Source organism: Anomaloglossus baeobatrachus, chromosome 2, assembly GCF_048569485.1.
Source record: "Anomaloglossus baeobatrachus isolate aAnoBae1 chromosome 2, aAnoBae1.hap1, whole genome shotgun sequence".
Classification (NCBI taxonomy): domain Eukaryota; kingdom Metazoa; phylum Chordata; class Amphibia; order Anura; family Aromobatidae; genus Anomaloglossus; species Anomaloglossus baeobatrachus.
In genome coordinates this window covers 796,930,289-796,954,808 of record NC_134354.1, presented here as the reverse complement: position 1 = coordinate 796,954,808, position 24,520 = coordinate 796,930,289, and the positions used below count along the sequence as shown (strand labels likewise).

Here is a 24,520-nt window from a genome sequence, read left to right as displayed (position 1 = left end):
GCACTCTGATCAGGGGGCTTGTTTTGAAGGTCAAATTATCGAGGAGCTGCATCGGATGTATGGGATCCAGAAGTCCAGAACCACCCCTTACCACCCACAGGGGAATGGTGCGTGTGAGCGCTTTAACCGGACTCTACTCCAGTTGATCTGCACCTTAGCCAATGACAAGAAAGACCAATGGCCCCAATTCCTCCCAGATCTAGTGTGGGCCTACAACAATCAAGTCCACTCCGTGACGGGCTTTACCCCACACACCCTTCTCTTTGGCCGCCCAGGAAAAGGGGTCCATGACCTAAACCTGACCAGTCCTGAAAAAGATACCGGCGGTACCTATCCATCCTGGCTACACACTCACCGTCAGAAGATGGAAACTGTATACCGACTGGTAGGCCAACAAATCCAGGGCCAGAGACATACTGATCCGCTCCCCGTACAGGAAGAGCCCTTAGAAGTAGAACAGCTAGTCCTGGTTCATATTAAGAAGCCTCAAGGAAAACTCCGAGCTAAGTGGGAAGCTGAAGTCTATCGGGTAGTTGAGCGCCCCTACCCCGATGGTCATGTGTACAGAGTCCGGGGCGAAGATAGCGGCAACTCTCGCACCTTGCATCGGAATATGTTGCGCCCCTGCCGATCCCAGCCTAACCCCCTGACCACAGTACCCAGGGAGGATGACACTACTGACATGACTGACACCACTGATATTACTCAGCATAGTGACCTTGTTGACTCCGGGACTGATTACCCGCCTGCTCAGACTGGCTCTCCCTCTAGGGAACTGACGGAAGTAGAGAGTGTAACCGGTGATAGAGTGGAGGGAAACCAACCTCTGCGGCGTACTACCTGCACCACTGCCGGGGTTCCTCCTGGACAGTCTTATAGGGACCAGTATGTATGGTCCGCTTCTCAGCCTCACCCTGCCACAGCCTCAGTCCTCGCTGCCTTGGAACCTGTGAATGTTGACAGGGACTGCCAACCTTTCAGTGGGGGGATATGTAACGAGGCGAGCAGCTCTGGCTGTTTTGTGATTAAAATGGACATGGAGACTGACATTACACAGGATGGTGCTGCCACCTTGTGGACAAGTGCTGAAACTGCTTCAGGGGTGGACGCTGTAAAAATCTTATCCCCTCCCTCAGGCACTTGTTGTACAGGAAGTAAAAGTGCGGGAAAAGGACACTGAGCTACTTTAGCTGGACCTGAACAGACCTGCCTCGGACTGCCCTCATCGCTGAAGTGTGAGGGGTTGCCAGAACTGCTACAGACGTGATACTGGACTCAAGGGATCTCTGGACCGTCTCCTTCCTCCATACCAAGAGACTGTAAGCTAGTCCTCTGGTGAGAGGGCTGAAGATCTTCCCATCTCTCTCCCTTGGAGTCGCCGCTGTTTACCCGGAGTCCAGGCCTGCTACGTGGGAGCCCTCCCTCCTTGTGTTTTGGACTGGTAATATAACTCATAGGGCAAGTCAGGGACAGAATTCTTGTTTATCATTGTTGTTTTTTTTGTGTTCTGTGCCATGTGTCCGAAGTTAGAGACCCGGATAGCAAACTCTGGTTATGTGTGCTGCTAAGCCAGCTGTGTGTGTCATTGAGATGTTTACCAGTACCCTTGCATAAAATCTGAGCGTGGGGATTTTGTTGGCGCAGATTATGGGAACTCAGCCGCGGCCTTACCCGCGGCCACTTCACCGGAAACAAAAGATATTTTTGATTTGGCTTCATGTTTCACTGCTCTCATCCGCTGGCACTGAGAAGTCGGGACCAATCCAGTCCATGTTCATTTTTTAAGAGCTTGTTGGCATTTTCAGTTGATCAGTTATTATGCCCCCAGCGGCACTAAAAACCCACTGACAAAATACTAGAGGCAGGGTAGGCCAACACCTCTAAGGTGTAGAGGGACAGTTCATGCCATGTGTCCAGCTTGGACACCCAATAGTTGAATGGCACTAAAGAATTACGGAAGATGCTGGTACGGTTGGCTAGGTAATCCCTCATCATCTTCATAAGCATTTCCTTCCTTGTCAAACTACCCCACGCATCAGGGCCTGGATGCTTGTAGGGTCTAATGAAACTATCCCAGACCTTTTATAGTGTTCCCCAGCCTCTGTTGGACCTGATTGTGTCTCCTTTATCTCTCCTCCTTGGTTGCCCAAGGAACTATGACCACTGCAGCCTGTGTTGTCAGATGGGAATTTTTGCACTAATTGTTCTATTAGGGCTTTCTTTTATTGCACCATTCTACTTGATCTCTCCACCTTTGGAAGAAGATGTAAAGTTCTCCTTGCAGTGTAGATGGAGAAGGATGAACAACCAGTAAATCAGTGTTGGCCAAAATGCATATAACGTGAGGAACATGGAAAGACTTCCGGACATAAAGTACGCCATGTGTGCCAGACTCACAACAGGTAAGACTTCCCTGTCCCCACCAGGACGACGACTCTGCATCTCCTCCTCCTCATCACCCAATCCTCCCTGAGAAGTTGGGAGAGGCTAGGCTGGGTATTATCACACTGTGCACGTCTTCCTTCTCCACCGGGTCTACATGCAAAACTTCCCTTTTATCGTGAGCAGCGAACTTTTGAGTTGACACAAAAGCGGAATGGCACCATTGCCACTCACCATCTTGGTTGATTCCTCAAAGTGTTCATGAACCTCACAGATGTCAGGCATCTATGGACACTCACCTATTCTAATGTGCGGAGGCTGATGTTGGAGCTGGTATTCAACTACGGCCCTGTACTGATGCCAACCCTTGCGAACATGTGTAACGTGGAGTTCCAACACATGGTCATGTCGCGCACCAGTCGATGAGATGGCACTTGCAAGCGCTGCTTTAGAACTGCCAGACTTGCGGCAGCTGTAAGTGACTTGCGGAAATGAGCCCACATGTGGTGCACCTTCACAAATAGCTCAGGCAAATCTAGGTAGTTTTTCAGAAATTGCTGAACCACTAAGTTGAGCTTGTGGGCCAGATATGGTATGTGTGGTAGCTTGCCAAGGTTACAATCATAATCGACTGACCATACCTGGTTTTAGATTAAGGGTGAGAGCCACAGATCTATCTGGTCTTCAAGACCTTTCAGCATCTCTACAGTGGTGTGCTGTTTGTCATCTAAAGATATGTTTCAGCAGAACCTGTGGCCGTCTTACTGAAGCTGTGCGGCAGCTGCTGGTCAATCTCTGTTGATTTTAGCATGGCACAGGTTACAAGTGACTATACTTTTATTGTCCCGGCTAAAAAGAAGCACCAGAATGGGGAACACCTAACCGTTCGCCTTAGAACTTTGTGTGTGGGTGCTCTGGGGAGCAGTACCCCCCCTGCTCTCTCTGCCCATCCCTAGACCTCTGAGGGCCCTCTAAAAATTATGAGCAAGTTTTGCATGAGGACCCTGTGGATATGGTGGAAGAGGTGGAGAAGGGCAAGAATAAAAAAGGAAACCATGGACCATATAACGTTTTTTGGGTATGAAGGGGTGCATGGGAATTTAGTAGGAAAGGGAAAAAAAAACAAAACAAAACACCCCACATTTGAGTTGACAATATTCCATTGCCATCATCCGGTGGGGTTAATAAGTCAGGGCCAATCCAGGCCTTCTTCATTTTGAGCACAGGCAGCATTGTCAGTTGACAGGTGGATGAGCCTATTAGTTATTATGCCCCAGTGGCACTAAAAACCCATGGAATGAAGTCAGCAGAGAGGGAGCAGTGACTGCAGCCTGAGACCGAATTCCCTCAACTCCAGGTAAAAATAAAGAGGCCTTTATACAATGTGAGAAAGGCCCAAGAGCACCTTGTGTGAATAAATGGACAAAGGACTTGTGATTTTTTTTCCCCGGGATGGGTAAGTGAAATTCCTTCCCCCCCATTGGTTCATGAATTTTAAATTGCCAAAAGGTCTGCAATGAGAAAAAGTTTGGAAACCCCTGATTCAATCTATTTGAAGGTTCAGGGCTGCCTGATGTCCTGAGCTGGCACAGGAGGAACTGCCGCCCACCTAAGCTGGAGGAAACCGAGTCAGATGTCTGAAGATCCTTGTTGTGCTATTTTTACCCAAGTAATGGCCTTCGGGACTCTGTTTTTTTCGCCAAACAAGTCCCACTGCTTCAAAAGTTAAAGGTTTCTGAGGCCCTGCTCTACAGGTGTTCCAGGGGGTATTGCATTACTAATTTTAAATACTAATTAATTACTAATTTTTGGCAGCTCTTGCACTTCATGCATCAGCTTCACCAGTCTAGAAGTCCCACTCCTTACAAAACAGAAAGCTTTAAAAATTGTGAAAAAAAATCAAGATAAATCCCTGAAATTATTGACATGGTGATTTTAAAAATACAGCAGTGGAAAAGTGCAAAAATGCTTCAAATAAGCTACATATGAACATGGCCAATGTGTGGAGGAGACGTATTTCTCCCTTTATAAAGCTTGCCTTATACACCGTTTATACAGTATAGAAGGTTTCCTAACACTCTTCCTGGAAAATCCATGTTCTTTGGTTTTGTACATTTTTTTTTTGTCAGTCGGTAGAAGTGGAGTAATCCTCTGACATTGTCCCCAGCAGCGACCTTGGAGTCAAACGTGTCCAAGCGTCTTTCCATCCATTTCAGTGATTACCCTCCTCCCCGCAGACCTCTTGGGAGGGTTTCCCAGTAACTTGCTGAAGTTCCCCATTGGCTTCCATTATACTCATTACCCGAGCTGAGTCCGCCCGTTCGTCTGACTTTAGTTCCGAGCATTTCAGTGCTCGCCCATCATTAGAAGATGCATTTTATTGCTCGGTAGCAGTGTTTCTTTGCATCTTTTGTGCCGCCCCCACGTCAGCAGCAGACGGGCTGCTCGGAATCGGAGTGGGGCTTGAGGGATTCTCCAGACGCGGGGGTCGTGCAGACACTTCAAATAAAAGGGGACGTTTGTTATAATATTAATATATATATATATATTCTATTATATTATATTATATAGGGATTGCTGTAATCACTTGGTGACGCCACCCACGGTGTGTGGTGAGGTGTAGCACCACCGCTGCTGTTCGGGAGCACCCAGGGGCGATGGGATAGCAGCTTGATATTAACCCCTCCGTGGGTAGGGATGGATGCCACAGGGCCCAGTGTCTCTGTGCTGAGGATGATGGCTGCAGGGGCCAGCGCCCCCGGTCACACCGGGGGACGTCAGTGTACTCACAGTCAAATGAATCACACAAGTCTAATGGTAAACCAAGGTGCCAGTGGCCGGCCACCGCGGCCGGGTGTATTTTGGTTCCTCACCCGGGGTGATGGTCTGTGTCACTTTCCTCTGCACTGTCTTTAGTTCTTCTTGGTATAGAACACGGGAGTCCACTCCCAGAACTACAGGTGGGAGCCTTGCCCGCAGACGCTGACCTGTGGGATTTAAAGGGGCCCTGGCAGATGCCTTATCCCTCTCAGTGGGCTGCTGGTCTGCTTGTTGGGACAGGACCTGTAATCCTGTCCTCAACTGGTTAATTAACAAAGTAAGTGGTTCCAAACTCTGCTTCAGGGTCCAGGTACCCCTCTGTGCACGGTTTCCGGGTCAGTTCTCCGGTATCGGTACCGGCGAGCTCCTACCCTGTCCCAGTCCACCTCGGATCTCCGGCAGCCATTTTCCCCCATCTCCTGACAGACACGGACCACCTAGCCAGTACGCCGGGGCTCCAACCCCAACGCATTTCCTCTCTGGCTTCACTTTAACTTGACTTCCTCCTCTCTCCTCCAACTCAGCTCAACTGAACTTCAAACAGACTGCACTTTTCCTGCCCCAGGTTCTCTAGACCCCTAGGTGGGCGTTTTCCTTCCACCTGGTCCCGCCCACTGGTGTGCCTTTCCTACCCTGGGGGGGTGACTAGGATTTTGTTGGCTCGGTGTAACCCTGTGACGGAAGGTGTTATGCAGGGCCCTATTTTGTGTGTGACCACCTGGCAGCACCAGGGCGTCACATTCCCCCTTGGTTTAATACAGACCATCCGTGGGCTGTCCGACCACCAACATTTATTTTTCAGCAACTGTAGGTAGAAAAACAGGGAAACCATTAAAACATTTCTTCCCTTTATGGGAGGCACACTTCTTAAACATTTCGAACTAACCACTTTCCCACTTGCACCCGCCACCCAAGAAAACCTGATCCCTGGTGCCACCACTAACACTGGTGGGCACCGATTTCCCAAGTCCAAAATAGTTCCGGGTAACGCCCACACAGGCCAGGTAAAAGGTTCCTTACCTGGCAGTCCTCATCACGGGTCCTATAGTCCAGGGACCCCTGGCCTGGAGGTTAGTCACCGGTTTTGGTAGTGACTGTGCCTCAGCCTACTCCACCGCAGGCCCTTCCTCTAATCAGCCGCTCCAGAGGCCTTGTTGGTGCATAGCAAGGAAGTGGATTTTAAAACATATCAATACCGCTGCCGAGGCAGCCTCCTTCTGCAACTTTCCCACAAGACCACCGCCCTAGCAGCATGGGTCCCCAGTGCCACCTTCACTCTTGGTGCTGCACTGCTCAGGGACCCCTCCTGCTGCTGACAGTGCGGGTACAGCCGCTCCTCCCGGTCCGGCTCCATCCTCCACCAGGGGCTCCTACCCCTGATGGCCTCTTTACTTTCAACGGGCAGGGGTGAAGATGTTAACTGTTGGAGCTTCGTTCTTGTTTAACTTTTTCAACCACCCTGCCACCTGCTGTGCAGATGGCCTCCTCCAGTAACATGAGGAAGCTCAACAAGGGTAACCAGGTTTCAAACTGTCAATTCTTAACTTTTATGGGTAGTCTTACAGGTTCCGCTACCACTGCTGCATAGGGCTGTATGGCTCACTTAGCTCTCTGGGAACAGCATCCCTTGAACAGCCACAGCACATCCCGGGGCTCTGGTCTCCCATCGGGAACGGAGGCGGTATAGCAGGTGGCACTATCACTTCAGGAAGCTGTCAGGAAGCTGTGGCAGCTGGCGTTCCATGGCCACATTGGGAACAGGCTCTGGCCTCGGGCATATCAGCGAGGCTGGGAAGGTCTGAGTTCCTCTCCCGACACGGCGCTGCGTGGGCGGCTCTGTTCTAGGGTTTTGTTGGCTTGGTGTAACCCTGTGAGGGAACATGTTATGCAGGGGCCTATTGTGTGTGTGTGTGTGTGAGAGAGACCACCTGGCGGTGCCAGGGCATCACACTTTTCCTGTCCTGAGTTTTCTTCATAGCTCCTCCACATGATGTGTCCTACAGAACAGGCATGTTGTGTATTTGGCCTGAAAGTTAAAACTTGAAAACTATAAAATTAAGGCAGAAGCACTAGAAACTGATGTTTACACTGATATTTTATTTATCAAGCAGTAATATTATATGGAGATGCTGTTCTCAATGTTCTTCGGGTCCAGGTACAGGTAGGGCATGTGCCGGCTCTGGTTCTTCTCGTTGATTATCTTGGAGATCTCGACAAGCTTCTCCTGGAATTCCTGAATTATCCGCTGTGGCGTTTCCTCGATGAAGTGCACTTCGTGGTAATTCCCAAGACATTTCTGTAACAAAATGTGATTTTTTTTGCTCTATATAAAGCTATTCCTTATTTGGTATTAAAACTACAAAAGATACCCACCCGGTCCATGAGCTGCGTGCTCAGCTGCCACACAGCAACCATCTCCATAACGGTGGTGTTGACATCAGGCAGAGCGTCCAGGATAGTCTGCAGTGTGGTGACCCCTTTGACTGAGGGCGGGGGGCTCTTCATGGATGCTGGTCCATTGGGCATCCAGGTATAGAAGTCAAACTGCAGAGGACACAGGAGAAGCATTTGTACATTATTTTACCTTGGGAGTGGTGCGAGGCCATTGCCTCCTCGGACAGGTTGTGATTAATGAGTGAATACTGCCATGCAGGGCCAGATTAAGGTTGGTGGCAGCCCTTGGGCAGAAAATCTGGTGGGGGCCCCATAACGTTAACATTTTTAGCCATAACAGTAGAGCACGAACTGTAGCATTAGATATAAATCCAATGAACATTTATCTTATCCTGTTCTGCCACATTCAGATTTACAGTACTACAATACAGATACAGTCCAGGATCACTCACAGCCGTCACTTATACACAGTACAATACAGATACAGTCCAGGATCACTCACAGCTGTCACTTATACACAGAAAGTAGAGTTACTCACATATTTATTGATCCCAATGTTAAGGCAGCCAGGGCCGGCTCCAGGTTTGTGGCCTCTGGGTGAAAGTCTCAGTGGACCCCATTTTGCACAAAGACACACACATACAGGCATACGTATGTGACACCCTGGACCCCAGGGGTCACAGGTAAACACGCACACACACGTCACCCGAAAGACCTGATGCCTCCTTCAGGGCCAGTAGGGTACACCAGGTGGGCCGAGTCAGGCGGAAAGACACACCCACCGAGTAGACTACTGTCCTGAGGCAGGAAATGCAAGCAGTTTGAGTTGTAGAGTGACAGTGACATGAGGTGTAGAGGAGCAGAGCTGTCAGGGACCCGGATTGGAGCCTGGGATCCCTGTAACGTCAGGCAGGCAGACGGTGGTGGCCGCATGCAGGAGTACCGGTACAGCAACTGGCAGAACCATAGGGACCGGGCCAGGGTTGGAGCCTGCCGGCCCTGAACCGGGGAGTCAATCGTTGACCGGAGCACCAGAAACCAGGTACTCAGACCCTGTCCTAGCTTAGAAGCCACTGAGTTTAGGCAAATAAACTGATTGCAGTCTGGACCTCACAGGTTCATCCTCACCCAAAGTCCCGAAAGAAGGCAAAAGCCCACAGATACCGGGTGAGAGCCACCGCCAAGGGCCAAACATCCAACGGGCCAGGCCTGCAGGCAACCGAGGGCTCCTCTGGCAGCTAAAAATGCTGGGAAGCGGGCTACCACTGTCCAGGCAGGGGAGCCGAAAACCACAACAAGAGGTACAGGGGAAAGGGGCCACCATCAGCCTCACAAGGGACACAAGCAGCCAGCTGAGGGACCCAACCAGACCTGAACTTTGGTTTACCAGTGACAGTGTGAATTAATCGTGAGTACACCAGTGCCATCCGGGCACGACACTGCACCGCAGCGCAGCACTCTGCACCCCGACAACACCGTCGCCCATCCCGCCGGGCCCCGGGACACACCGCCCCTACCCACGGAGGGGCTAACATCTAGGCTGCGGCCACAACACCGATCCTGGGAGCTCCATCACTCCAGTCGCAGCGGTGGTGGATCCCGTCACCACGACCCGTCCAACGACAACACAGCCCCCGGCTGCGGACCTCGTCCCACACCACCACCCCACTGCCTCCCCTTAACAGAGCGACGTGGCCCCTGGTCCGGAGGCGCTCAAGCCACCGACAACCCAAGTCCGGACCTAGAGCGGCTCGGCCCTGGCCAGGGAGTGGCCGAGCCCCTCTCAGGGTGGTACACGTACATATATTTGAAGACAAATCTAGAAAAATACATAAAACAGACAAATCTATGCAAAGTCATATACACTGACATACATGCAGATGTGGCGCCCTGGCCTAGCCAGGTAGTCACAGATAACATCCAAACACCCCCACCCCCACCTCCACCAGACGGACATCAGCCAAACAAAAATCCTTGTTGCCTCCCTCCAGTGTCTGATGTCCACACCAGGTGGGGCGGAGCTAAGCAGTTGGCCCCACCCACTGAGTTCACAGGCCTGGAGGCGGGAAAAGTGACAGTTTAATCCAGGAGGTGGAAGAGAGAGGAGTAAACACTTGGGTGTCTGGGTTTGTGGCCCAGGCACTAACAGCAAGGTTGGCAGACGGTGGTGGCAGTCTGCAGGAGTGGTGGAGCAACGCGGAACCATAGGACCGGGGACGGGCGACGACCTGCCAGTACCGACCGGGGAGCGAAGTGAAGCCAGCACACACAGGCAGGGCCATCAGACCCCGACCAGGCTTGGAGCAGTCGACAATAGTCAGATCTGAATGTGACTGGAACCCCAGGGGTTTCACAACAGCAAAAGTCCCGATTGAAGGAAACAGCCCACACCGTGAGGGTATACAGCTATCGCCTAAGGCTAGAGATCCAAGGGCCAATGCCTGCGGGCAAACGGGCTCCTCCGGTACCCATACACCTGGGAGCGGACTACCGTTGGGAATCCATAGTAGTCAACAAAGTACATCAAGGTGCAGGGAAAGACAGCCGCCATCACCTGTCCGGGGAGAGACACTGCAGCCGGCAGTTTGGTTTACCGAGGACTTTGTACTTTTCTTGCTGAGTGAGTACACCCGTGCCATCCGGCACCGCGCAGCGCTGTCCCTGCAACCACCAACCCTGCCTCCCCGTCACAACATCACCGGGCCCCGGGACCACCGACCCCTACCCACGGAGGGGGAAAACAACATCCCAGCTGCTCCCTACCATCGCTCCCGGGATCCCCGTCACCAGCAGCGGTGGTGCCCATCTTCACCACGACCCGTGGGTGGTGTCACGGACTAAATCCCCAAACAAAACACCTTTTCACTCACGGGCGAGGAGCGCCGCTCAAGTCCCCGGATCCGGCCCACCGCTCGAGCCACCGAGCAGCAGCCGCGCTGGACCGAGCGTTAGCGAGAGCGCAGCAGCGACGGCGTTCTACCCGCCCGCGACACAGACACATTAGGGCTCATGTGCATGTTGTGTAATTCCATGCATTTACGCTGTGTATACCACTGCAGTGTAAATGCATGTGTCCTGCGTCCTGCGTCCCCTGCACAGTCTATGAAGACTGTGCACGATACGTGCGCTTGATGCTTTTATGAACGCAGCGATTTGGGTGCTAAAATTTTGACCCAAATTCGTGCATATTCATAAAATGAGCATGTCAATTATTCCGTGCGCTATGGATGCAGCTCCCGCTCTGTCTATGGTGGGGGCAGCAGCCAGAGTGCAGGAAATTGGATTTTTTTGTACAGAAAAACTGCATCCATTATGCAGTGTTTCTGCAGCGATTTGACGCGCACATGTGCTGTCAGATCGCTGCAGAATATTCAGCAGTTACGTGCGCATGAGCCCTTACAGGTATTAATATGGGGAAATCGCCAGCAGCCTCAATCACCTCTCCCGCTTGTTTCCGTCCAGCGCCTTCAGGACATGTGGCTGTGTTTCACGATGGCCATCACTAACAGACATGACTGAACACTGACAGCACTGCTGTATATAAATCACAGGAGGGGCTGGGGGCTACAATATATACACATTACCGGAGGGGCAGGGGCATAGATGTTACTGGAGTGGCAAACAGCTCTGGTGGTGTACTCATTACTGGGATGGGTGACATAGCACTCTGGGAGACCCATATAGTTCTGGGATGGGGCACACAGACTGCACACATACACATACACATACACATACAAACATACAATGCACCCCCCATAACCCCCTATGTACACACACCATGCACCAAACACACACACACACACCTCATCACCCCCTACACACAATGCACCCCCCATCACCACACACACACACACACAAAATGCACCCCCCCACACACACACAAATACAATGCACCCCCCATAACCCCCTATGTACACAGACCATGCACCAAACACACACACACACCCCATTACCCCTCCCCCACACACACACACACAAAATACAATGCACCCCTCCCCAATCACCCCCTATACTCACAAATTAAACTGCCCCATCCCTACACACTCCTGCCCCCCCCCCCCCCCTCAGAATACAGTGCTCCTCCTCTGCTTGTCACAAAGCTGTGTTCCTTCACAAATGATCCCCGGTCTGTGTCCTCAGCCCCTCCTCACACATCTCCATTCATTATACCTGTCTCTTCGACTCCTCCATGGAGCGCTTGCCGCTTCCATCCTGATGTCCCCTGTGTGGCGCCTGCAGCACTGTGATGACGTCAGCAATGTGCTGATCTCATCACGTTGCTGCACGTCGGGGCGGGGCCCAGTCCCGGTGCACTGTTCAAATGTATTTACGCCCGAAAGATACAAATACATTTGAATAGGAAGAAGGAAGCTGCGGTCACCGGCTCTGCTGCGCTCCTCTGTAGTGTGCTGCGTGCTGTGTGCCCGGCATGCATAGAGGCGGCACAGCACAGGGCGCTGCCTCCTGCAGCTAGCGTGCCCGGCATACACACTGCTGAGGAGCGCGGCGGTAACAGAAGATACAGCGGCCCACTACACCGTGCCCCCCCCCCCCGAAAACACAGCTGATTTATTAGATTGTCTTTACGGAGGGGGAGAGGGTGTGAAGAAAAAAAGAAAAAAGCTGACAGGTGCCTAGTTGCAAGCATCGCCCTGATGGTGGGGTCCCCCTTAGAAGCTCTTTTGGTGGGGGTCCCGGGGCTGGAGCCTATAATCCAACCCAGCTGCAATGCATGGGTGCTCAGTACACATTAAGAGTAGTTGGACACTGAGTGTCTCGACTCAAGTATCAGCGTAAAATGGAAGTTAATTGGAAACGCAAGCATTTTTCCAGAAGATCTTCTGTAGAAGTGCTTGAGTTCCCTCTTGACTTCCATTATATGCAGATACTTGATTCGAGCCTGTCTGAGCATGTGACTGCTGGTCCCAAGCGCAGTGGCCATCGCCCACCGCTAGTCCCGGTCCCAAGCGCAGTGGTCATCGCCCACCGCTAGTCCCGGTCCCAAGCGCAGTGGTCATCGCCCACCGCTAGTCCCGGTCCCTCGGTGGCCATCGCCCACCGCTAGTCCCGGTCCCTCGGTAGCAGCTCATTACATTCAGATTAATATTAGTCAGCTGGAAACAAATGATCAGATGTCCCACAATTCTGGGTAATTGCAGGGACTGTAGACTTCAGGGAACAGATGTAGACCCTCAAAAAAAAAAAAAAAAACACACCGAGAGAAATTGGGATTCTCCCCAAAATTCAAGAATTATACACAGCAGAAAGGGTGACAGTGTTTACCTGCCGAGGTCACAAACTGAAGCACTAACCGGATGCAGCAAATCCACATAATAAAGATGGCAGCAGCAGGTGAGGAGACCACCACTCAACTACCAGTTCATAGAGGGGGAGATTGTCCAATATTAAAGTGACAAAGCAGGTCTGTTGAGGGTGCTGGTCCCACAGTCCACGTTATGTAGGGTGCTTGAAGCTCTACCCCTTAGCCCTGTGTGGTCACCTTTTCACTGGATGTGTGTAGATGTGACTTTGGTACTGGCAGCCTCCGGTTAGCTAGCTGAGCCTTTTAGTTCTCCACTAGTTGAGGGGCTGGTCCACTTCTGCGGCCAAGTCCCTCCACTCTGGTATGCAGTTTGTGGAATGAGGCCACGGGAGTATGGTCGCTCCTGTGCACTTTATGAGCCCTTCAGTCGTGTGCCCGGGCAGAGCTGCTCCAGCTCCAGACCACAGGTCTTCACTCCTCCACTCCTACTTCCTGACCAACGTTCTACAGTCTCCCACTAACTAGACCCCACCTGCCAGCTGGCTTAGGGGATGATGGTGCTTCTACCAGAAGAGCTATACCATAGCTTGGTTGCACTAGGTCCTAACCATGGCCTGATGGAGTGTTGCTAAATAAGAGTATCTGTGTATACAGATTTGTGACCTCCTCCTTACCAGAGAATGAGATACCACACCTCCGGCTGAGGTGCAGGTACCCATGTGGCGACTGAATCCTCAGGGCCATCACACAATGGCACCAGAATCTGGCTCAGATAGATTTATATATGGGGACCAGTGTCCAAGATATCTGGGATCAGTGCCAAGCTGGAACAGTTTTGTTTCTTTTTAGTTAGACCTGCTGATCCCAGTTATCTGTGAGTCTGCCCATCACTAACAGGATCAATGTGCTGGCCTAGCAACACTATATAATGTCTCAAACTACTGGAGCAATATACCTGCCAGAAACCCAAAACTAGGAGAGAACAAAACCTGTCATCATCTATAACACTGTCCCTTCTCCAGCAGGTCCTGACACCATATATAAACACTGTCCCTTCTCCAGCAGGTCCTGTCACCATATAACACTGTCCCTTCTCCAGCAGGTCCTGTCACCATATATAAACACTGTCCCTTCTCCAGCAGGTCCTGTCACCATATATAAACACTGTCCCTTCTCCAGCAGGTCCTGTCACCATATATAAACACTGTCCCTTCTCCAGCAGGTCCTGTCACCATATATAAACACTGTCCCTTCTCCAGTAGGTCCTGTCACCATATAACACTGTCCCTTCTCCAGCAGGTCCTGTCACCATATATATATATATAAACACTGTCCCTTCTCAGCAGGTCCTGTCACCATAACACTGTCCCTTCTCCAGCAGGTCCCGTCACCATATATAAACACTGTCCCTTCTCCAGTAGGTCCTGTCACCATATAACACTGTCCCTTCTCCAGCAGGTCCCGTCACCATATATGAACACTGTCCCTTCTCCAGTAGGTCCTGTCACCATATTACACTGTCCCTTCTCCAGCAGGTCCCGTCACCATATAACACTGTCCCTTCTCCAGCAGGTCCTGTCACCATATATAAACACTGTCCCTTCTCCAGCAGGTCCTGTCACCATATATAACACCCCGTCAGTTCTCAGCAGACTCTCGTCCTTACATCATTTCAGGTACAGTGTGCCGGGCATGGCATCACCACGTCTAGACTAGATTACACTACATAGCTGACCAATTACAGTAATGCCAGTAGCCAAGATGGCTATGACATTACCGGAATTCACAGGCATTCCCCACATTTAGTAGCTGAAAAAAAAAACAAAAAAAAAAAAACACTGCAGCAAAACACGAGGGACGGGACATCGAGCATGGCGCCCAAGTACCTGGATACTATTGACTAGACCATCTAAAGCACCAGGATGCTTGGGAGTGTACCTGGTACGCTCGTCCAAACTAGTAATGACCAGTGTGAACACACCCCTATACTTAGAAGGCATACCAACTAGTGCTCCCTCAGATTTCTTCAGTTTTGCTTTAGCTGCCTACTCTAGTAGAATGGCCATCACAAGTGGGCTGTAAATCGGATTGTATGTGTGACCAGTGCCTTACACCAGGCAATCTCCCCCTTGGGCAAGGTGCATACTGTTACCCTTTATTGCTATAGTCTAATTATATAGGAGCAGTCAGTCAACAATGGAGTCTTAGAGAGGGACCACAGACCAGTCCCATGGGAAGGGTCTTCTACTCAACAGTAATGAGACTTTCGGGGGAAAGTTAGCAGCAATCCTTCATTTTATACCACCCACCTGACCAAGATTAACAGCTGCGTGCCCTGCAGAACATCTGAAGATCACCATGGTCAGGTATTTCACCAGTGAGGACACAGTCTCCAGGGATGATGGGATTCCTGGTGGAGGAGATGAAAATGTGGTGAGAATCATTTCTATCAGTTTTATCATATGCCAACACGAAAAGCTTGGAATAAAACTGGAGAGAACGCTCAAGAGTCTTATTGGGGTGACAACCGGGAACACTGAGAATCAATGCTCACCTGGTTCGGTTGTTGTGTCACAAATCCACTTCAATAGTGCCGAGAAAAAAGGCTGGAGTAGAACTGGGTACAAAGTAATGGAACCCTGGAGACCAATGGGTAAATTCTGCGGTGCCAGAGGATCCAGCAATGAAGGAGTCAAAATGTATTGCTCTGTTTTTTTTTGCCAGTGTTCGAAGCCCAAAGCGTCATCAGGAGAAGCCATGTGGATTCTCTCGATTACGAAGCATTGGACTTCCAAATACTGAAATAACCTTCAGCATTGAGTCCTATAGTCTGGAAAGACCTACAGCTGCAGTCACCATTCTGCTGCAGGCTGTTCTCGGTCTATAGTCTCACCTCTGCAGGGGGGGTTAGATTATGGCAAAGCGTGTAACTTCATTTAAGGCAGAATAATGAGTGCAGCTCTGGATGCTGTTGTGGAATCCGTTACTTATCCCCGCTTTGTTCTGGGACGGAGCTGCCATTACGACAGTCGTACCTGAGGATTCACGTTGTAGAAAGCCCTTTTCGTAGATCTCGGCCACCCAGGCCTGCAGTTCTGGATCTGTCCGCACAGACTCATCCCCATTATAATAATACCGCACCATGCTAGATACATATCTGGAAGGAGAAGGGAGGATTAGTTCACGGCCTCATACACTGGAGTCATCGCCAGCCCATCCAAGGAATTATAAACACAATTTCTAGTATAGATCTGTATGGCACCATTATGTGCTGATATGGGCACACCAGGGTCCCACCCGTACACCATAGGGCTGGTATAACCACCAACAAGTCAGAAATCCAGAGACCAAGTTATGTCCACTCTGGATGGGAATGAGCGAGTCCTGTATAAAAGTCACCTCTCCATCGCCTCCCAGACCATCCTCCCATCATCTCTGTAGTAGTAATTGGGAATGGACTCCAATCCACGGGCCTCGATGTCGTCAGGTAGGCAGAGGCCACTGTACGTCACCTCCTGCATCGCCTTCTCCAGTAAAACATTAATGCCTTTTGTGCCAAGAACTGTATACTACAGAGAAGAGAAAGATTAGGCTTCTATAATCCCACCGGTAGCTTTAACGTACCAAGGAAATACAACCAATGCTGCTATATGGTCCCCTGGATTCAGAATATACGGCCCAAGTGTTTTCAGGCTGATGTTACAAGTGTATCCAAGCCCTTCTGTCACTGGTCCTTGTGGCTTCATGAGCATCAGAATTTATCCTTCCTCCAGTCTTTCCAGACTGCATTACTACCCTTGTGCAAAAGCTGCTTCTATAAGGTTCTCCACCGATAGAGCGTCTAGACAACTGTTCTGGGGTTCAAGGCTCAAGTGAAAAAGCCATCTTCTAGAAAGACTTCCAATCTCCACACTGACCGGTCACATTGGCTAAGAGCTTACTGGTCTCACCAAATCCTGCATAGTTTGCTCCTCTAGATTAGACGCCCTAGACCCCTGTGGGATTCGGCCCAGATATACACCACCTTTTACATTTCATTGAACATTCATGAGTTGCACCTAAAAACAAAATTAACCCATTGCTATAAGTCAACAACTGCCTGGGCCCCTCAACACTACTCCTACCATCCAGAATGTGCCTGGGGTGGTTATTAGAGCAGCACCTCTCAGGGGTCCGGGCCCATACAGACTGAAGAAAAGTCAATGGGCAGATAGGTGTGGCGCCCTAGGACCTGGTCGCCACAACGGCATTGCCCTCCTGAGGGTTAATGCTGAGCCTGGAGGTAATGGGGAAATCTACTGGCCAGTAAGTTAACATCCACCGCAGTTTCTCCCTCAGGCCAGTAGGGGGAGCTCTGAACCTGAAGTTTCAGGGAGCTTCCTTAAGCCTGACCTGGGGGAGGAGTTAGTTAGTCTGTAGGGAGCAGCAGAAGTGAACAGACACAGAGTGAGCTGTCCTGTGAATCTGGGGCCTAGAGCTGGAGCAGTTTGGCCCAGAGAAGCCGGAGTAGCTGAGAGGCAGCAGAGAGACTCGGACATCGGAGTCTGTGGTTGCCAGGGTATAAAATCCGTCCCTGGTAGCCGAATCCGAAGGGCAGGGGAGCTGCAAGCCCCTGGCCCAGACACATCCAAGGTACAGCTGCAGCATCAGGGCCCGGTGTGGACCCCAGCGGAGAAGCACCAGGGAGTGGGCCTGCGCAGCCACCTACAGAGGAAAGGGACGTGCTATTGGTCCCAGCAGCGAAGAGGGCCATTGCTGGATTCAGAGAAGCAGGGTCCTATCATCACCAAGAAAGGTACAGGAGTAGGCCTCATACTCAGCTGGCCAGAAAGATCACCCCAAGTACTTCCAGGCCGACCGGATCCCCATCACCACCTGTAACGGTCTCCCAGGACTGGACTGTTTCCAAAGTAAAGAGGAAAAGGTAAAGAGACTGTTGTTTGTGCCTGGTTCTTTCCTCGCCTGTCGGCCCTGCACCGTGTTAGTCACACAGCACCATAGACTTTCACAAGCACCAACTGTGCCCCGGGCATTGCTCCACCTGTGGGGAGCAGTACTACCATAGCTGCTATATCATCATCCCGGAGGCCTCACACAGCAGCGGCGGCTTAATAGCCGCATGCCACAGGTGGCGTCACGAACGCAACCATTAACAAGCAAGCCACATATTCAACTGACACCCACCAGGGCCACGGAGCCGGGCCCAGCCACCACTGACTACCACCGGACTAGTCCGGCCCGGCACCGGGTGTCCCATAGCCCTGGGGTGGGCGAGTCAATTTTGGCGTCACGAACAGGATTTCGTGCCCGGTCCCACCGGGTACTGTGCGCCTGCCGGAATTGTGCTTAAAAGACTGTACTGGCTGCAGACCACCGCCGCCATTAGCCTCGCCGAGCGCAGGAAGAAGGGGGGCGTGCCTGACAAAGAGCGCGAAGGGAGCGCGCCATCAGAGCAGAGCGCTGTTAACCCCGCGCGACCCGGAAGAAAATTTGAAAAGTGAACGGAGCCTGGTAAGGTTCACTAAGGGGGAGGAAGATGTCCGACTCAGAGGGAGGGCAGGTGGCTGCCATAGCCCGAGACGCCGCAGCACCAGCAGAAGCAATCCCAGTCGCCGTCGCCCCGGCCCCCACTGTAGCGCCGGTAATGCCGATCACCATGCCATACATACCGGGAGCAGAATGGCTGCCGCAATACTCCGGGGAGTCCCATACCTTGAGTGACTTCAGAGAAAGCCTGCACAGCTTATTCCGGGTGTATCCGCTGACTGAGAGCCAGAAGGTGGGCATATTAATGGGACAGCTAGCCGGCGCAGCCCAGCGTGAAGCGAAGTCATGGCCTGATACAGATAAAGGGACAGCAGCCCAGATACTGGCCAAGCTAAAGAGTACGTTTGACACTCGCACCGCAGCAGAGATAAAGATGAGATTCTTTGGGTGCAAGCAGCGGGCCACAGACAGCATAAGGGACTATGCCCTAAACCTGCAAGAGGCCCTGAAAGCAGTTAAACAGGTGGACCCAGAGAGTGTACGTGAAGAAGACAAACTCCTAACTGAGCAGTTCATAGAGGGGCTCCTGTCAGATGCCCACAGGACCCAGCTGCGTATCCTGGTCCTGCAGAACCCTGCTCTGGACTTTGCCAAGTTTAAGGACCAGGCCATCAGGGTACTGAGAGAATCTACGCCGAATGACCCAGTACCCCTCCGGCCTCCTGCTATCACGTACCCCGGGGTGGTGCCTGCAACACGAGCCACTGCAGGGGCTGAGGCGCAGTCCCTGGATAAGGATCCCACTGCGGAGCTCAGACAACAGGTCCAGGAGCTGACCAAGACTGTGGCTGCCCTTGCCAAGACCGTGCAGTCTCTACAAATGACCCCCTCGCCTGCGAAAATAGAGTTGGCCTCCAGCCCAGAGGACGTCCCATGGATGCGACAGAGAAGGATTCCGCCGACCCGAGGCAGAGACACAGACCGGTACGATTCAACAGGACAACCGATCTGCCGCAACTGCAACCAGGCGGGCCACATTGCACGACGCTGTCCTTTAAATGGGCCGAGCCTGGGGCCAGGAGCCGACCCCCAGGTGTAAGGAAGCCCGGCTCAACCCCCAGCCGCAGCAAGTATGTGGGAGGACGACCGGTCCTTCCTATTGTGCTGGATGGGATCCCGTTGAATGCCCTCCTGGATACGGGGTCCCAGGTAACAACCATCCCCCACAAACTGTACAAAAGATATTGGGCCGATTCAGACATTGACCATGGCCCAGATGATGATTTAACAATTGTGGCCAGTAATGGTCAGCCTTTACCTCAGATTGGGTACAAAGAAGTAACCATTAAAGTGGGGCGGGTGGAATTGCCATGTCAGGGGATGATAATTGTAGATATTGATCGCAAAGAATCTGACCCACTGCTAACTCTTGGTACAAATGTGATAGAAAATTGTATTGCCGAAGTGATAATTTTGTTACAACAGGCGTCTGAAACTGCCAGCTCCGGGCAGCAGCGTGTCCTACAGAGGGAGATCAGAGCCCTGATGAGGAGGCAGCAGGTAGAGCTGGCCGGAGGAGAAATTGGCAGTGTGAGGGTAAGTGACCCCCTCCCCATTGTAATACCCCCAAGAAGTGAAATGTTGATATGGTGTCGGGCAGCAATAGGCCTCAAGGGTCAGGATTACCATGCCTTGGTAGAACCAATGTATTCAGACAGTAGGCCTGGAGTCCTGATAGCCAGAGGGGTAGCGGACGTCCGCAAGGGGAGAGTGCCCGTCCGTGTCCTGAATTGTGGGGAGGAGGAGGCCAAATTGCCCCGGTATGCCACTGTGGCAAAATTGTACACTGTCAGCAACAATACCATTAAAGCAGTGGAACCCTTGATCCCGTCCGACCAGGCGGAAGACAATGGCTCCAAGGGGCAGCCGGAAGACTGGTGCCAAAAATTACATGTGGGCACCGACTCCACCCCCTCACACCAAAAGCATGGGGTTTACCGGGTGGTACAGGAGTATGAGCGGGTCTTCAGCAAACACCCCCTAGATTTTGGGCAGGTGAAAGGGGTTCAACATCAAATCCCCACGGGTGATCATCATCCCATTAAAGAAAGATACCGCCCTGTACCCCCCGCACAGTATCAGTGTGCCAAGGAAATGTTACGGGAAATGAAGGAGGCTGGGGTTATCAGAGATAGTTGTAGCCCCTGGGCAGCTCCACTAGTGCTCGTAAAGAAAAAAGATGGTACAATGAGAATGTGTGTAGATTACAGGCAAATTAACCGCATTACACATAAAGATGCCTATCCACTACCCAGAATAGAGGAGTCACTAACAGCCTTAAAGTCAGCTAACTATTTCTCCACCTTGGATCTCACCAGTGGGTATTGGCAGGTTCCCGTGGCAGAGGCGGACAAGGAGAAGACTGCATTCACGACACCAATGGGTCTCTGAGTTCAATTGTATGCCATTCGGGCTCTGCAACGCCCCAGGGACATTCCAACGGTTGATGGAGTGCTGCTTGGGCCACCACAACTTCGAAACCGTGCTGCTGTACCTGGATGACGTAATAGTCTACTCCAAGACTTATGAGGACCACCTGAAGCACTTAGCAGAAGTGTTTGAGTCCTTGTCGAAATATGGCCTGAAGATCAAGCCGTCCAAATGTCACCTCTTGAAGCCAAAGGTACAGTACCTGGGTCATGTGGTCAGCGCAGAAGGCGTGGCACCTGATCCGGAGAAAGTCACGGTAATTAAGGACTGGCCAAGACCCACCACGGTGAAGGAGGTGCGGCAGTTCCTTGGACTGGTGGGCTACTACCGAAGGTTCATTGATGGGTTCACCAAGATAGCAGCGCCCCTTCAAGATCTCCTGGTGGGCCAGCCGAAGCAGGCTAAGAAGCAGAGCCCTCCATTTGAATGGGGCAGCCAACTGGAAACATCCTTTGTCCGGCTGAAAGGGGCTCTCACGGGAGAAGAAATTCTGGCCTACCCTGACTACAGCCAACCGTTTATACTGTACACAGACGCCAGCAACGTGGGACTGGGAGCAGTTCTGTCCCAGGTACAGGGAGGCAGAGAGAGGGTAATAGCGTACGCCAGTAGGAAGCTTCGGCCCACGGAAAGGAATCCAGAAAACTACAGTTCCTTCAAGCTGGAGTTCCTCGCTATTGTGTGGGCAGTGACTGAACGCTTCAAGCACTATCTGGCATCGGCCAAGTTTACCATCTTCACGGACAACAATCCGTTGACACACCTGGCAACAGCCAAGTTAGGTGCGATGGAACAGCGATGGATGGCCCGGCTGTCTAACTTTGACTTTACCATCAAGTATCGGGCTGGCAAGAAGAATAACAATGCTGATGCGCTGTCCAGAATGCCTCACTTACCAGAGTCTGGAGAAGACCTGGATGAACTCGAAGAGATAGAGTTACCGGCTTTCCATCACCAGGGTGTTTCACAGTGTGAGCATGCTGTGGGAGTGAAGCGCTTAAACCAGCACGAGGTCTCGGTCAATCCATTACTCCACCATAATTGGGAAGAAACACAGAATGGTGACCCGGCCGTGCGATTGGTCAAAGAGAAGCTAGCGCAAGCTGAGACCCATCTTGGCCCAGACGCTCCAGAGGAAGCCCAGCAGCTGTGGAAGGAGAGGGGACGACTGTTCACCTACCAGGGCAAGCTCTGCAAGAGATATGTCAACTATCGAACAAATGAACTTGTCTGGCAGATAGTGGTTCCGCAGAGGGATGCTCCAATGGTCCTAGCAGCGTATCATGATAACGCCGGGCACTTCGGGTGGAAGAAGTTGGAGGCCTTACTCCGTGATCGGTTCTACTGGGTGCACATGAGAAAGATGATCGAGAAATGGTGCCGAGACTGTGGCCCGTGTAACTTGAGGCGGAAGGATGATGCCAGCCAAAGGTCTCCCCTACAGCCAATTGTCACGAAGCAGCCCCTGGAGTTGGTGGCCCTGGACCACGTGAAGTTAACACCAAGCCGGTCAGGCTATGTGTACGCCCTCACCATTGTGGACCATTACTCTCGTTTCCTGGTAGTAGTGCCTGTGAAGGACCAGACAGCCAGGACGGCAGCTAGAGCGTTCCAGGCATCCTTTTGTCGACCGCACGGCTATCCGGAAAGGGTACTGACGGATCAGGGTCCTGCATTCGAGGCTGAAGTGTTCCAAGAGTTCTGTAACATGTACGGTTGTAAGAAAATTCGAACCACACCGTACCACCCCCAGACCAATGGACTGTGCGAGAAAATGAACCATGTGGTTATTGATATGCTGAAGACCCTACCGCTGGAAGAGAGGAACCAATGGCCAGAAAAGTTGCCAGATCTGGTAGACTTGTACAACCACATCCCAGTGAATTCGACCAACTGCAGCCCCGCTTACCTGATGCGAGCCAGACCAGGCAAGTTGCCTGTAGACTTTGAGATGGGGACTGTGTCGCCTGAGGCGGTTCAAGAAATAGAGGATTGGGATGCAGAACGGCAGCAGCGGTACCGTAAGGTCCAGGAGTGCGTGGAAAGGAGCCTGTCTCAAGCAAGAACGAGACAAGAACAGCATTACAATCAAACAGCCCCAGCAACTCCCTTAGCACCTGGAGAACAAGTCCTCAAGAAGAAGCGGAAGACGCATAAGTTGGATGATCAGTGGGAAAACGAGCCCTACACCATTATCCCCTCCAACTTTGACAATAGTAAGGTATGCCTCATAAGCAAAGATGAAGGCAAGACCTGTCAAGCAATTTCCCGAGACCGCCTGAAAGCGTGCCCTGAACGGTGCCGAATCCAAAGAGAAATGGAAGGAGTACAAGGAAGTCCCCAAAGTCAAGAGAAAGAAGGGGAGATGATTCAAACCATCCTTGGGAAGTTCCCCAAAACTTGGACCCGAATCAACAATGCCATAGTGGTACCAGTTTTGGCGTTTCCGCAGTTGGTCGAGCCAGAAACAGAAAAGGTTCCGGATCCACCTAAAGAATCGTCCGCTCCAGCACGAGATGACACGCCAGCAGTGGAACAGGAGGATCAACCCCCTGTCAGTGGTGAACCTGTCATACCCTTGGCGACTCCTGGACCACAAAGGCAACCATCACGCTTACCTATTGGGGTTAGGCCCACCTGTAGTGCTGAGATAGAAGCCGCACCACGTAGTCAGGGGCAAACACCAGAGCTACGTAGGTCCCAGCGCAGCACTCGGGGACAACCCCCTCTAAGGTATAGGGAGTCTACTGTATAAAGTAAAGAGTACTTATTAGAGTGTAAATAGTTATGCAAAATGTCTGTCATGTTGTGCACAAAATGTTTTCTTTTTCTTTGATTGCAAAAATGGACAATTGGGCCACTGGACTATGGGTGGCCAACACCTAAATTGTTCATAGTTAGCACCAGTGTGCTCAAACACCCCTGAAGAAAAACCCGTCCGGCGTGCATAGAGTGGGGTCATCAATGCTCTGACGCACGCCCAGAGCCTACGTTGGGGGTTTGATCGCGGCGGGTCCCCCATGGAGCAGTGTAATGGACACCCGGCAGGGAGCCACACTGGACTCTTATAGAAATGTTTAAGATTGTAACGTTAAAGAGAATGTGCCTCCCATATTGGGATGAAATGTATGACATGTTATGTTTTGTTTCTACAGTCCGGGAGTACTGAATTTAACTAAGGGGGAGTGTGGCGCCCTAGGACCTGGTCGCCACAACGGCATTGCCCTCCTGAGGGTTAATGCTGAGCCTGGAGGTAATGGGGAAATCTACTGGCCAGTAAGTTAACATCCACCGCAGTTTCTCCCTCAGGCCAGTAGGGGGAGCTCTGAACCTGAAGTTTCAGGGAGCTTCCTTAAGCCTGACCTGGGGGAGGAGTTAGTTAGTCTGTAGGGAGCAGCAGAAGTGAACAGACACAGAGTGAGCTGTCCTGTGAATCTGGGGCCTAGAGCTGGAGCAGTTTGGCCCAGAGAAGCAGGAGTAGCTGAGAGGCAGCAGAGAGACTCGGACATCGGAGTCTGTGGTTGCCAGGGTATAAAATCCGTCCCTGGTAGCCGAATCCGAAGGGCAGGGGAGCTGCAAGCCCCTGGCCCAGACACATCCAAGGTACAGCTGCAGCATCAGGGCCCGGTGTGGACCCCAGCGGAGAAGCACCAGGGAGTGGGCCTGCGCAGCCACCTACAGAGG

The 24,520-nt window shown here is 51.7% G+C and overlaps 1 protein-coding gene across 1 annotated transcript in view; it reads right to left on the bottom strand.

Moving 5' to 3' along the window:
- Nucleotides 1–7,318: 7,318 nt before the first annotated feature.
- The window catches only part of LOC142290783 (polyunsaturated fatty acid lipoxygenase ALOX15B-like), a 50,747-nt gene continuing 33,545 nt past the window's right edge, over nucleotides 7,319–24,520 (bottom strand). The window contains exons 10-14 of the mRNA XM_075334784.1: nucleotides 16,259–16,428; nucleotides 15,895–16,016; nucleotides 15,169–15,269; nucleotides 7,576–7,746; nucleotides 7,319–7,498 (exon numbers count right to left, since the gene is read on the bottom strand). Of these exons, the coding sequence (XP_075190899.1) occupies nucleotides 7,319–7,498; nucleotides 7,576–7,746; nucleotides 15,169–15,269; nucleotides 15,895–16,016; nucleotides 16,259–16,428 (744 nt within the window). The remainder of the gene's footprint in view (nucleotides 7,499–7,575; nucleotides 7,747–15,168; nucleotides 15,270–15,894; nucleotides 16,017–16,258; nucleotides 16,429–24,520) is intronic.